Source organism: Nicotiana tomentosiformis, chromosome 6 (genome assembly GCF_000390325.3).
Source record: "Nicotiana tomentosiformis chromosome 6, ASM39032v3, whole genome shotgun sequence".
NCBI classification, from domain to species: domain Eukaryota; kingdom Viridiplantae; phylum Streptophyta; class Magnoliopsida; order Solanales; family Solanaceae; genus Nicotiana; species Nicotiana tomentosiformis.
In genome coordinates, this window is record NC_090817.1 from 79,711,079 (window position 1) to 79,724,729 (window position 13,651).

Consider the following 13,651-nt stretch of genomic DNA (forward strand, 5'->3'; position numbering starts at 1 on the left):
GAGCCTGGACTTAACGTCACAATTGGTTTGGTTATTTATTTTATCTTTAATTCGTTTATTAACATTTTTAATTACTTATGTTGAATCAATCCAAATATCCTTAAAATCGCGTACAAATTTAGTTGTTATCCGTTTTAAGGGTAAAAAAATTTAAAACAGCACCCGTCCACAAACAACATCCATCAAATTAAATAATGAGTCAACACATACAACTCTTATTTATTAAGAATGATCATAGCACCTGATAAATACACTAAATCTTACTAGTAGGGAAAACAAAGAGTAATCGAGATTACCGAGTTCGGAGTCATCAAGTGAATTGAGACAGGATTCAGCGCCTCTCCGCTTTGCCGTTGCGATTCTTAGATTCCAACAAATCCAATGCCCGTCGCTGACGTACGATATTGCAGATATTTACAGAGAGATCAGAGTAAAGGCGAGAAATTTTGGAGATATTATGATTAATATCTCGAATAAGAGCTACGTTCTTCACCAGATTATCTGGAAGCATTGATTGATGATTTTTGTTCACCTGTTGAATAAGAGTTCGGTTCCGATCAAGAACAGATTGAACCTCTCGGAAACACTTGGTAAGCATTTCCCAAGCCTCCGTGTCATACTCTTCCTCTTCGCCGTCGACGTCTTTTGCGTCGTTAAATTCGTCGACGTTTAATCGGTGCCTACTGATGTCGGAAAGTTTCGTTAGGGTTTGGGAGGTAGCTTCCATGATCGAGTTCACCGCTGAGGACGATTCAGATGTGTCGTCAATCGTAATCTGTGCCTGCTACTCCCCCTCGTTCCTTTAGGAGCAAAATGATATTCCCTTCGTATTCTAGACTCTAGTACTACAGTTGTCTCATCTTATGTGAATGCTATTTTGTTTGAACTAAATTTTGGACACAAACGAAATTCAATCAAATTTCAATAGCATAAAATTAAAACCGCGCATCCGTACATCTTTCTTTATTTTAATTTCTACGCAAGCTAGAAGATAATTATAATTAACAATTCATAATAAGTGAACCGAGTAACTAAAAATAATAAGATAAATAAATTGCTATAATAGTTAAAAAAGATGATGTACATTTATTTACACTATCGGCTTATATAAGGTAAATCTATATAAATAAATAAATAATTAAATAAAAGAATCAAATTTTAGTGCCTAGTTTAAGCTTAATACATCGTGTAAATACGAGAAATAGATTATAAATGCCTTTAATTTTTTTACAACTAGTCTTACGGGCACTTTGCGTGTGTAACCCGTATCAATAAGTATAAACTTCTAAAAATTATCTAAGTATTATACGTATAATTGACGCGCAATTATTAAGTGTCATTTTGAAAGTATCTCTAGAACTTGATGTTGAGTTAATGGTTTTAATAATTGTAAATATTCAGATAATTTATATCTAATTATAGTATTTTTAGAATGTGTATTTATATTTTAATACATAATTGTTGTAGAATACCAAAACCAAAATTATATAGCTTGAGTTTTATACCCTTTTTTTGATATGAAGGCCTTCCCTATTTTAATATACTTACCTTTTTCCATCCTACACCTAAAACTAAATAGAGCTGAAAGTGACGAAAATTTCATTTACAAAAAAAAAAGGCCTAAATCTAAAAACAATATAAAGTGGTCGAAACTTTCCTAATATAAATTGAAAATGCTTGAAATTTAGTACTTGTAAATTTAAATGGAGTTGAAAATAAGGAATTTTAAAACAAGAAGGAATTGAAAAATCAAAGTTCTAAAAAGTAGAAAAATAATTAAATGACTAATTCTAAATAAATCCTAAATATTAGGGAATTCATTAAATAACTATTTCTAAATATTTGAGAAATAACTAAATGACTATTTTGTCCAGTATGAACTGTATTTTTAAAGGATAAAAAAGGCAAATGATATTTCGCTAAGGGCTTTCGTGCTTTTAATATAGTACTAGTTTTAGTGTACGTGCGATGCACGTGTGCATCACGTTAATCAATATAAAACGTATACAAAATTATTAAAAATAGCAATGGAGGTAAAACTAAACGCAATATATGTTTAAATGATGAAAAAGAATATTAGTACATTGATATAATATATAGCTGAATTCAACATTTTCCGAATGACTTTAGTGTAATTAGTTCTATAGTATTTATAGTTATAAATATTTTATTATACAAGATACAAATATGCTATGTTGTTGTATCTCATCTAGCATCTCTTTGTAAACTCTACGTTCATAATGTCATTATACAAAAAAATAGTTTTTCATTCAAATTTAATCAAAATTATAGCCAAAGGAACTCTTCTTGTGTAAAAACATTATCTGGATTCTGTCACGACCCAAAATTCTAACCCGTCGTGATGGCGCCTATCTCAATACTAGACAAACTGACAACACCAATAACCCATAATTTCTTTTAAATACTAAAAATATAATAATTAAGTTTAAGAGTAAATCCCAAAAATATTAGAAATAAACACACTCCCAAAATCCGGTGTCACTGAGTACATGAGCACCTATACATTACAAGTCTGAAAAATGTGGTCTATAATAATCTGAGACCAAATACAATAAACAAAAGGATAGGGAATGAGAGACAAGGTCTGCGAAACATGGAAGCTACCTCTGAATCTCCGAAAAATCGACTGTGTGAAAGAATCAACACCCACTATATTCGGGATCACCTGGATCTGCACACGAAGTGCAGGGTGTAGTATGAGTACAACCAACTCAGTAAGTAACAATAATAAATAAAGAACTGAAAGTAGTGACGAGCTTCTCAGCTAAGCCCAAATACAGTACTTTCCAATATAAAAGGGTAGGCATGCTCTCAAGTTCAACATTTAAGATTTCACTAAAATTTCATATCAAGTTTGACCGAAACAGAAAATAATATTTTCCCGAAATTTCCAAAATAGTGATATATGACAACTGAAATGCAACAAATAATGAAATCAATGCTTCCTCTCAGAGTAACCGTCACTCAGTCCTCCCATTCACTCCAACCTCATAGTCACTCTTTCCACAGTCACTCTTTCCTCACAGTCTCCCATTCCTCACAGTCACTCATCACTCGGCACTCGCACTCAGTAGGTACCTGCGCTCACTGGGGGTGTGTACAGACTCCAGAGGGGCTTCTTCAGCCCAAGCGCTATATCAAGCCAATCATGTCATAAATCAATTGAAACATGCTGAGGCGTGCAGCCCAATCCATAAATATCCTCACAATAAGGCCCTCGGCTTCACTCAGTCCTCAACCTCTCCAGTCTCTCGGGCTCTCAGAAATCATGATAAGCAGTCCAACAACAATGATATGATGCATCAATAATGAATAAGAGAGACTGAGGTAAAAATGTGCAAATAGAACTGTGACTGAGTGCAAAACAATAATTTAGCAAATAATTTCACAAGTACACGATCTCTATGGGTCCCAACAGTGTAAACGTATGATTTAAACATGATTCATAGATCAATTTCTCTAATACGGGAAAAAATGTACAAATATCAACATATTTTTCAACTACACGGTTCCATGAAATTGACCAAGTCATAATTCCTACAGTGCACGCCCACACGCCCGTCACCTAGCATGTGGGTCACCTCAAAACCAATCACATACTACATATTCTAGGGTTGCATATCCTCAAGACCAAATTTAGAACTGTTACTTACCTCAAGCCGTGTAATTATTTATTCTGCAATGTCTTTTCCTCGTGAATTGGCCTACAAACGCCTCGAATCTAGCCATAAATAATTTGATTAAGTCAATAAAATTTATTGAAATTAATTTCATAAGAAAATACTAATTTTCCAATAAAATCCAAAATTTAGCTCAAAAATTATCTGTGGGGCCCACGTCTCGGAACCCGACAAAAGTTATAAAATCCGAAAGCCCATTCAACCACGAGCCTGACCATACCAATTTTACCAAAATCCGACCTCAACTATCACCTCAAATCTTCAATTTAAACCAAGAGGGTTTTCTAAATCTTTCAACTTAATTCACTAATTAAATGTCAAAAACAACTATGGATTCAGGTAATTTAACCAATATTGAGTTAGGATTACTTACCCCATTATTTTTCTTGAAAATCTCCCGAAAATTCTCTCTCTCCGAGCTCCAAATCGGTAAAAATAGAAAATGGTCCCATTTTCAGAACTTAAACTCTCTGCCCAGTCATTTGCTCTACACGATCGCGGACAACCACACACGATCACGAATCACAAATTTTCACTGCCTGGATTTAATCCTACGCGATCGCGGACTTTTTCACGCGATCGCGAAGCTCACTCTCACAGGCCTACGTGATCGCGGACTCGTCCACGCGATCGCGAAGCACAAAACACGTGACCTCTACTTCTGCTCCACTTACTCTACGCGAACGCGACCTTCTTCACGCGTTCGCGAATAACAAACTCGCAAAGCTATGCGATCGCGGCCCTCTTCAGGCAATCGCAAAAAATAAAATCATCACTGACTCAAACAAGCCTACGCGATCGCGAACATTCTCATGCGATCGCGTAGAAGGAAACCAGTGACAGAAAACCAGCATTCTTCAGCTGGAATGCCAAGTTCAAAATTGATCTGTTAACCGTCCGAAACTCACCCTAGGCCCCCGAGACCTCAACCAAATACACCAACAAATCCTAAAATATCATACGAACGTAGTCGAAGCCTCAAATCACATCAAGTAAATTCAGAAACACAAATCATACCCCAATTCAAGCCTAATGAACTTTGAAATTTTAAATTTCTACAAACAACACCGAAACCTATCAAATCACGTCTGATTGACCTCAAATTTTGCACATAAATCATAAATGACATAACAGAGGTATTTTAATTTTCAAAATCAGATTCTGACCCCGATATCAAAAAGTCAACCACCCGGTCAAACTTCCCAAAATTCAACTTTCGCCATTTCAAGCCTAATTCCACTACGGACCTCCAAATAATTTTTTGGACATGCTCCTAAGTCCAAAATCACCATTCAGAGTTATTGGAATCATTAGAATTAAATTCCAAGGTCGTTTACATATAAGTCAATATCCGATCAATTTTTTCAACTTAAGTTTTTAATTAAGAGACTAAGTCTCTCATTTCACTCTGAAATCCTTCCGGACCCGAACCAACTAACTCGGTAAGTCATAAAATAACTGTAAAGCATAAATTAAGCAGTAAATGGGGGAACGAGGTTCTAATACTCAAAACGACTGACCGGGTCGTTATATTCTCCCCCTCTTAAACAAACGTTCGTCCTCGAACGGGTTTAGAATCATACCTGGAGTCTCAAATAGGTGTGGATATTTGCTCTGCATCTCCTGCTCAATCTCCTAAGTAGCTTCTCCGACTGGCTGGCCTCTCCACTGTACCTTCAATGATGCTATATTCTTTGACCTCAGCTTTCGAACCTGCCGGTCTAAAATAGCCACCGGCTCCACCTCACAAGTCAAATTACCGTCCAGCTGCACTGTACTGAAATCCAGAATATGAGACGGATCCCCGACATACTTTCGGAGTATGGATACATGGAATACTGGATGAACACCTGATAGACTAGGTGGCAAGGCAAGTTTATAAGTCACCTCTCCAATTTTCTTAAGTATCTCAAAAGGCCCAATATATCGAGGGCTCAACTTGCTCTTCTTCCCGAACCTCAACACACTCTTCATGGGTGAAATCTTGAGCAGAACCTTTTCCTCAACCATGTAAGTAACATCACGGAACTTCAGGTCGACATAACACTTCTGTCCAGACTGCACCGTGTGAAGCCGCTCCTGAATTAATTTAACCTTCTCCAAAGCATCCTGAACCAAATCAGTACCCAATAGCCTAGCCTCACCCGGCTCGAACCAACCCACCGGAGACCGACACCGTCTCCCATATAAAGCCTCATACAGAGCCATCTGAATGATCGATTGGTAGCTGTTATTGTAAGCAAACTCTGCCAGTGGCAGAAATTTATCCCAAGAACCTCCAAAATCAATGACGCAAGCGCATAGCATATCCTCCAATATCTGAATAGTGCGCTCGAACTGTGCATCCGTCTGAGGTTGAAATGTTGTACTTAGCTAAACCTGTGTACCAAATTCTCGCTGCACTGCTCTCCAAAACTGTGATGTAAACTACATGCCCCGATCTGAAATGATGGACACTGGCACATCGTGTAGGCGAACAATCTTGCGGATATAAATTTCATCCAACCATTCAAAGAATAAGTAGTACCAACTGGAATAAAATGCGCGGACTTCGTCAATCAATCCACAATCACCCAAACAACATCAAACTTCCTCAAAGTCCGTGGAAGTCCAACTACAAAATCCATGGTAATACGCTCCCATTTCCAATCCGAAATTTCAAGTCACTAAAGCAATCCTCCCGTTATCTGATACTCGTATTTCACCTATTGACAATTTAAACACCGAGCTACAAACCCAACTATATCTTTCTTCATTTGCCTCCACCAATAATGTTGCCTCAAATCCTGAGAAACCCTCCACGAAACGACGATAATAACCAGCCAAGCCGAGAAAACTCCGAATCTCAGTAACTGAAGATGGTCGGTGCCAACTCTGAACTGCCTTTATTTTCTTCGGATCCACCTTAATCCCTTTACCGGACACTATGTGTCCCAAGAATGCCACCGAACTAAGCCAGAACTCACACTTAGAGAATTTGGCATAAAGTTTCTCTTCCCTCAGCCTCTGTAGTACAATACTCAAATGTTGTGCATGTTCCTCCTAGCAATGTGAGTACACCGGGATATCATCAATAAATACCACGACAAATGAGTCAAGATACGGCTGGAATATGCTATTCATCAAGTGCATAAATGTTCCTGGGGCATTGGTTAGCCTAAATGACATCACAAGAAATTCATAGTGACTATAACGAATCCTGAATACCGTCTTTAGAATATCTGAATCCCGAATTTTCAACTGGTGATACCCCGATCTCAAATCAATTTTGGAGAATACCCTTGCTCCCTAAAGTTGGTCAAATAAATTATCAATACGCGACAAAGGATACTTATTCTTGATTGTAACTTTGTTCAACTGCCTGTAATTGATACATATTCGCATTAGTATCATCTTTCTTTTTCACAAACAGAACCGCTGCACCCCAAGGCGACACAATAGTCCTAATAAACCCCTTATTAAGAAGCTCCTGAAGTTGCTCTTTCAATTCTTTTAACTCAGTTGGTGCCATATGATACGGAGGAATAGAAATGGGCTGAGTGCCCGACACCAAGTCAATACCGAAATTAATATTCCTATCGGGCGGCATACCCGGCAGGTCTGCAGGAAATACAGCCGGAAAGTCTCTTACTACCGGTACTGAATCAATAGTATGAGTATCTGCATCAACATCTCTCACAAAAGCCAAATATGACAAACACCCCTTCCTAACCATACGTTGGGCTTTCAAATAAGAAATTACCCTGCTGGGAACATAATCTAGAGAACCTCTCCATTCGACCCTCGGCAACCCCAACATTGCCAACGTCACCGTTTTTGCATGACAGTCCAGAATAGCATGACATGGAGACAACCAATCCATGCCCGGGATTACATCGAAATAAACCATACTAAGCAATAAGAGATCAACTTTAGTCTCCAGTCCCTCAATAGTTACCACATATGATCGATGTACACGGTCCACAATAATAGTATCGCCCACCGGCGTAGATACACAAACAGGTGAAACTAAGGACTCATGGGGCATATCCATATAATGAGTAAAGTACGATGATACATAGGAATAAGTAGAACCAGGGTCAAATAATATAAAAGCTTCCCTGTGGCACACTGAGACAATACCTGTGATCACTGCATCTGAGGCAACGACATTTGGCCTGGCAGGAAAAGCATAGAATCGGGCCTGACCGCCACCTGATCGACCTCCCCCTCTTGGGCGACCCCTAGCTGACTGACCCCCACCCCGAGCTGGCTGGGCGGGTGGAGAAGTAACTGGTGCTGAAGTCGTAGCCTGACTTCTCTGCTGCACTGGACCTCCCGAGCGATGCGGACATTGTCTCCACATATTCCCAAATTCCCCGCACTCAAAGCAGCTCCTCGGTACTGGTGGTGGTGCTGACTGAATCGGGCCCCGAGAACCAGAATAACTGCTGGAATCACCCGGTGCAAATGAACAATGAACTGAAGGAGCACGGGACGAACTCTGGGCTGGCAGGGCACTGAGAGATAACTGACCCTAATGAGAACTATATGAACCCTCGCTGGATGATGTACCACGGTGAACTGGACGACCCACCTGAGCGTACCTGTAAGGACAACCCTTATCGCGGTAAAACTGACCCCCTAAAGGAACACCGCTGAAATCACCTGGACCACGAGGCCTCTTGGCCTCCCTCTCCCCACGCTCCTAGTTACAAACCATCTCTATCTGCCGAGCAATGTCAACTACCATATCAAAAGTAGCACCAGATACTCTCTCCCGAGTCATAGGTAATCGTAGCTGATATGTGAGGCCATCAATGAACCTCCTAATCCTCTCCCTATCAGTGGGAACCAAACAAAGTGTGTGACGAGCCAACTCAGAAAATCTCATCTTGTACTACGTCACAGACATAGCATCCTGACGTAACTACTCAAACTGTCTGCGCAGCTCCTCTCTGCGAGACTGCGGCACAAACTTCTCCAAGGAGAGAACAGAGAATTCCTGCCATGTAAGTGGTACAGCACCGACCGTCCTGCACCTCTCATAAGTCTCCCACCATCTGAAGGCAGCTCTAGAAAATTAAAAAGTAGTGAACGAGACCCCACTGGTCTCCAAAATACCCATTGTCCGAAGCATCCGCTGGCACTTATCCAGAAAACCCTGAGCATCCTCTGACTCAGCACCACTAAATGATGGAGGTCGAAGCCTCCCAAATCTCTCAAGTCTCCTCAGCTCATCATCTACCATAACGGGGACTACCGGGGCCTGAACAGCTGTAGCTGGCTGGGCTGGTAGTGCCCCGGTATCTGAAGTCCCTGTACCACCTGATCTGGAGTACGGGCAACAAGGGTATGAGTACCTCCCCCGGCCTGAGAAGTGGCAGGTGCGGCCTGAGCCGAAACCACCTGAGCAAGGCCAGTGCAAACTATCAATATCCAGGCCAAAGTCTCCTGAAGGCCTGGAATCTCAATGGGCATAGCTGGTGCCTGAGCTGGTCTTGTCGGCTCAGCTATATCTGGAATCTGCTCCTGAGCTGGAGCAACTAGTGGTGCTACAAGTGCTGCTCCAATTGTTGTACGAGCTATACCTCGACCTCTACCTCGGCCTCGGCCTCTACCACAGCCCCAACCTCTCGCGGCCCTAACTGGTGGCACTGGTGGCTGACCGTACGATTCGGTAGTACGTGTCCTCACCATTTATGAGAGAATAGAATAACAAAAATTTAGTTTCTGGAATCAACAATTTGCACGACAGAATACAAGAAAGTAAAATTTTTCTAAGGGTTAGACAGCCTCTCGAAGATAAATACAGATGTCTCTGTTCCGATCCGCAAGACTCTACTAAACCTGCTCATGACTCGTGAGACCTATGTAACCTAGGCTCTGATACCAAATTGTCACGACCCAAAATCCTAACCTGTCGTGATGACGCCTATCTAAATACTAGGCAAGCCGACAACACCAATAACCCATAATTTCTTTTAAATACTGAAAACATAATAATTAAGGTTAAGAGTAAATCCTACAAACATTGGAAATAAACACACTCCCAAAATTCGGTGTCACTGAGTACATGAACATCTATACATTACAAGTCTGGAAAACATGGTCTATAATAATCTGAGACCAAATAAAATAAACAAAAGGATAGGGAAGGAGAGACAAGGTCTGCAAAACATGGTAGCTACCTCTGAATCTTCGGAAAATCGATTGTGTGAAAGAATCAAAATCCACTGTATCCGGGATCACCTGGATCTGCACACGAAGTGCAGGATGTAGTATGAGTACAACCAACTCAGTAAGTAACAATAATAAATAAAGAAGTGAAAGTAGTGACGAGCTTTTCAGTTAAGCCCAAATACAGTGCTTTCCAATATAAAAGGGTAGGCATGCTCTCAAGTTCAACATTTAAGATTTCACTGAAATTGCATATCAAGTTTGACCGAAACAGAAAATAATATTTTTCCGAAATTTCCAAAATAGTGATATATGACAACTGAAATGCAGCAAATAATGAAATCAATGCATCCTCTCAGAGTAACTGTCACTCAGTCCTCCCATTCACTCCAAACTCACAGTCACTCTTTCCTCACAGTCACTCTTTCCTCATAGTCGCTCATTCCTCACAGTCACTCATCACTCGATACTCTCACTCAGTAGGTACCTGCGCTCACTGGGGGGTGTGTATAAACTCCGGAGGGGATCCTTCAGCCCAAGTGCTATATCAAGCCAATCATGGAATAAATCAATTGAAACATGTTGCGGCGTGCAGCCCGATCCATAAATATCCTCAAAATCAGTCCCTCGGCCTCACTCAGTCAGCAACCTCTCCAGTCTCTCGGGCTCTCAGAAATCATGATAAGCAGCCCAACAACAATGATATGATGCATCAATAATGAATAAAAGAGACTGAGGTAAAAATATGCAAATAGAACTGTGACTGAGTGCAAAACAGCAATTTAGCAAATAATTTCACAAGTACACGACCTCTATGGGTCCCAACAGGGTAAACATATGATTTAAACATGATTCATAGATCAATTTCTCTAATACGGGAAAAAATGTACAAATATCAACATATTTTTCAACTACATGGTTCCATGGAATTGACCAAGTTATAATTTCTACAGTGCACGCCCACACGCCCGTCACCTAGCATGTGGGTCACCTAAAAACCAATCACATACTACATATTCTAGGGTTTCATACCCTCAAGACCAAATTTAGAACTGTTACTTACCTCAAGCCGTGTAATTCTTTATTCTGCAATGTCTTTTCCTCGTGAATTGGCCTACAAACGCCTCGAATCTAGCCACAAATAATTTGATTAAGTCAATAAAATTTATTGAAATTAATTTCATAAGAAAATACTAATTTTCCAATAAAATCCAAAATTTAGCTCAAAAATTGCCTGTGGGGCCCATATCTCGAAACTCGACAAAAGTTATAAAATTCGAAAGCCCGTTCAACCACGAGTCTAACCATACCAATTTTACCAAAATCCGACCCTCAAATCTTCAATTTAAACCAAGAGGGTTTTTTAAATCTTCCAACTTAATTCACTAATTAAATGTCAAAAACAACCATGGATTCGGGTAATTTAACCAATATTGAGTTAGGATTACTTACCCCATTATTTTTTTTGAAAATCTCTCGAATATTCTCTCTCTCCGAGCTCCAAATCGGTAAAAAACTCTCTGCCCAGTCATTTGCACTATGCGATTGCGGACAACCACATGCGATCACGAATCACAAATTTCCACTTCCTGGATTTAATCCTACGTGATCGCGGACTTTTCCACGCGATCGTGAAGCTCACTCTCACAGTCCTACGCGATCGCGAAGCACAAAATACGTGACCTCTACTTCTGCTCTACTTACTCTATGCGAACGGACCTTCTTCACGCATTCGCGAATAACCAACTCGCACAGCTACGCGATCGCGGGAAGTCTCGAGATGGGAAATCAATCTATGCGCCGGACTGGTGGCCAGATGTACCTGCCTCAAATCCTGTACAATCAAGTACAAAAGTGTAGCGTGAGTACATAAAAGTATGTACCCAGTAAGTATCTAGTCTAACCTCGAAGAAGTAGTGACGAGGGGTCGACTTCGACACTCACTAGGGCCAACAATATAATAATATGTGATTCTAAATAAGCATGATACACAGAACTAACAATAAACTCAAAACAAGAAATAACTGTACAGTCCTTCCATCATATCTAAGAAACCAAAATACTTCCTTCATTTTAAACAAATGATCTCTAAAACAGTAAATTTATACCAATTATAAAAAGGGCTTCTGCTTCTATTGTCACACACAAATTCCACCGAGGACTTTCGGCCCGATCCAACATGAAAATGTAAATTGTGCACTGCCTAGGGTCGAACGGCGCAAACCATAGATGCATCTATTAACCTGTCGAGGTGAACGACCCGCTCCCATGAGAGTAGTGGAAATAGTCACCCCTCTCGCGGAATATACTTGCGACGCGGTTAAATATAAATATAACGTAATTTTTCTCAATTGTTTTCAAAATATTAATTTACTTGAAACCTTTGAAATCTTGAAATCCTCAACTTAGTTCTATTAAATGCAAATAAACAATTATGTTCAGATAACGGTACCCACAAAGCATGGTGTAAGCCTAGAACTACCCGGACATAACAAGAATAGTAGCTACGTACGGACTCTCGTCACTTCGTGCGTACGTAGCACCCCACAAATGATCATACATTAATTAAGTTCACCTATGGGAAAATTTCCCTCTTACAAGGTTAGAAAAAAATACTTACCTCACTTTAAGACCTACTTTCCGGTCCAAGCTTATGCCCAAACCCTCAATTTGGTGTCGAACAATTCAAAGCTATCCAAATAGTGTAGAAACTAATCAATATAGGCTTAAAAGTTCATATCCCTACTATTTAAGTAATTTCCCAATCCTAAATGCAAGATTCCTAAAATTCATCCCCGGACCCACGTGCCCGGATTCAGGAATATTGTTATTTTATCTTATAATATTGTTTAAACATTTTACCATGCCATTATTTATTATCCAGTAGGGCCTGACCTGACCTCGTCACTACTCTACCGAGGTTAGGCTTGGCACTTACTGGGTACCATTGTGGTGTACTCATACTACGCTTCTGCACATCTTTTTGTGCAGATTCAGGTACATCTTATCAGATCACGCATCAGTAAACTAGCTGTATGAGGAGACTTTGAGGTATATCTGCCAGCGTCCGCAGACTCCGGAGTCCCCTTCTATCTTACTATGTTGTCTTCCTTATTTGCTTTAGACTCTGATGTATAGAGACAGAGAGAATAAATTATTAGAAGCTTGTGACTTATTTCTACCGGGTTTTGGGAGTTGAAATTATTTGAATTGTAGTTTATTTATTTCAGATATTTATTATTATTCCGCATTGATAGGCTTATCTAGTCTTAGAGACTAGGTACCATCAGGACATCCTACGGAGGGAATTTGGGGTCGTTACAATTACTATGGACTTTGTAGTTGGATTGCCGCGGACCTTGCGGAAGTTTGATGCAGTTTGGGTCATCATCGACAGGTTGACCAAGCCGGCACACTTTATTCTGGTTGTGACTACCTATACTTCAGAGAAATTGGCCCAGATTTATATTAGGGAGATAGTTCGGTTGCACGGTGTGCCTATTTTCATCATATCAGATAGAGGCCCTCAGTTCACTTCACATTTCTGGAGAACCGTACAGAGTGAGTTGGGGACCCGTGTAGAGCTCAGCATAGTGTTTCATCCACAGACCGACGGGCAATCAGAGCGGACAGTTCAGATATTGGAGGACATGATGAGAGCATGTGTGATTGACTTTGGGGGAGAGTGGGATCAGTTCTTGCCATTGGCCGAGTTTGCTTACAACAACAATTATCAGTCCAGCATCGAGATGGACCCATTTGAGGCTTTATATGGTCGGCGATGTCGTTCT

The 13,651-nt window shown here is 40.2% G+C and overlaps 1 protein-coding gene across 1 annotated transcript; it reads right to left on the reverse strand.

Moving 5' to 3' along the window:
- Window positions 1-331: 331 nt before the first annotated feature.
- On the reverse strand, window positions 332-727 carry LOC104120640 (protein EARLY FLOWERING 4-like). Its single transcript, XM_018766360.3, has one exon. It carries the CDS (start codon window positions 725-727, stop codon window positions 332-334), a length of 396 nt encoding a protein of 131 aa, XP_018621876.1.
- Between the last annotated feature and the right edge of the window lie 12,924 nt (window positions 728-13,651).

Excerpts from the sequence above, each read along its gene's own strand:
- LOC104120640 (XM_018766360.3), bottom strand. The coding sequence starts at position 727 with ATGGAAGCTACCTCCCAAACCCTAACGAAACTTTCCGACATCAGTAGG.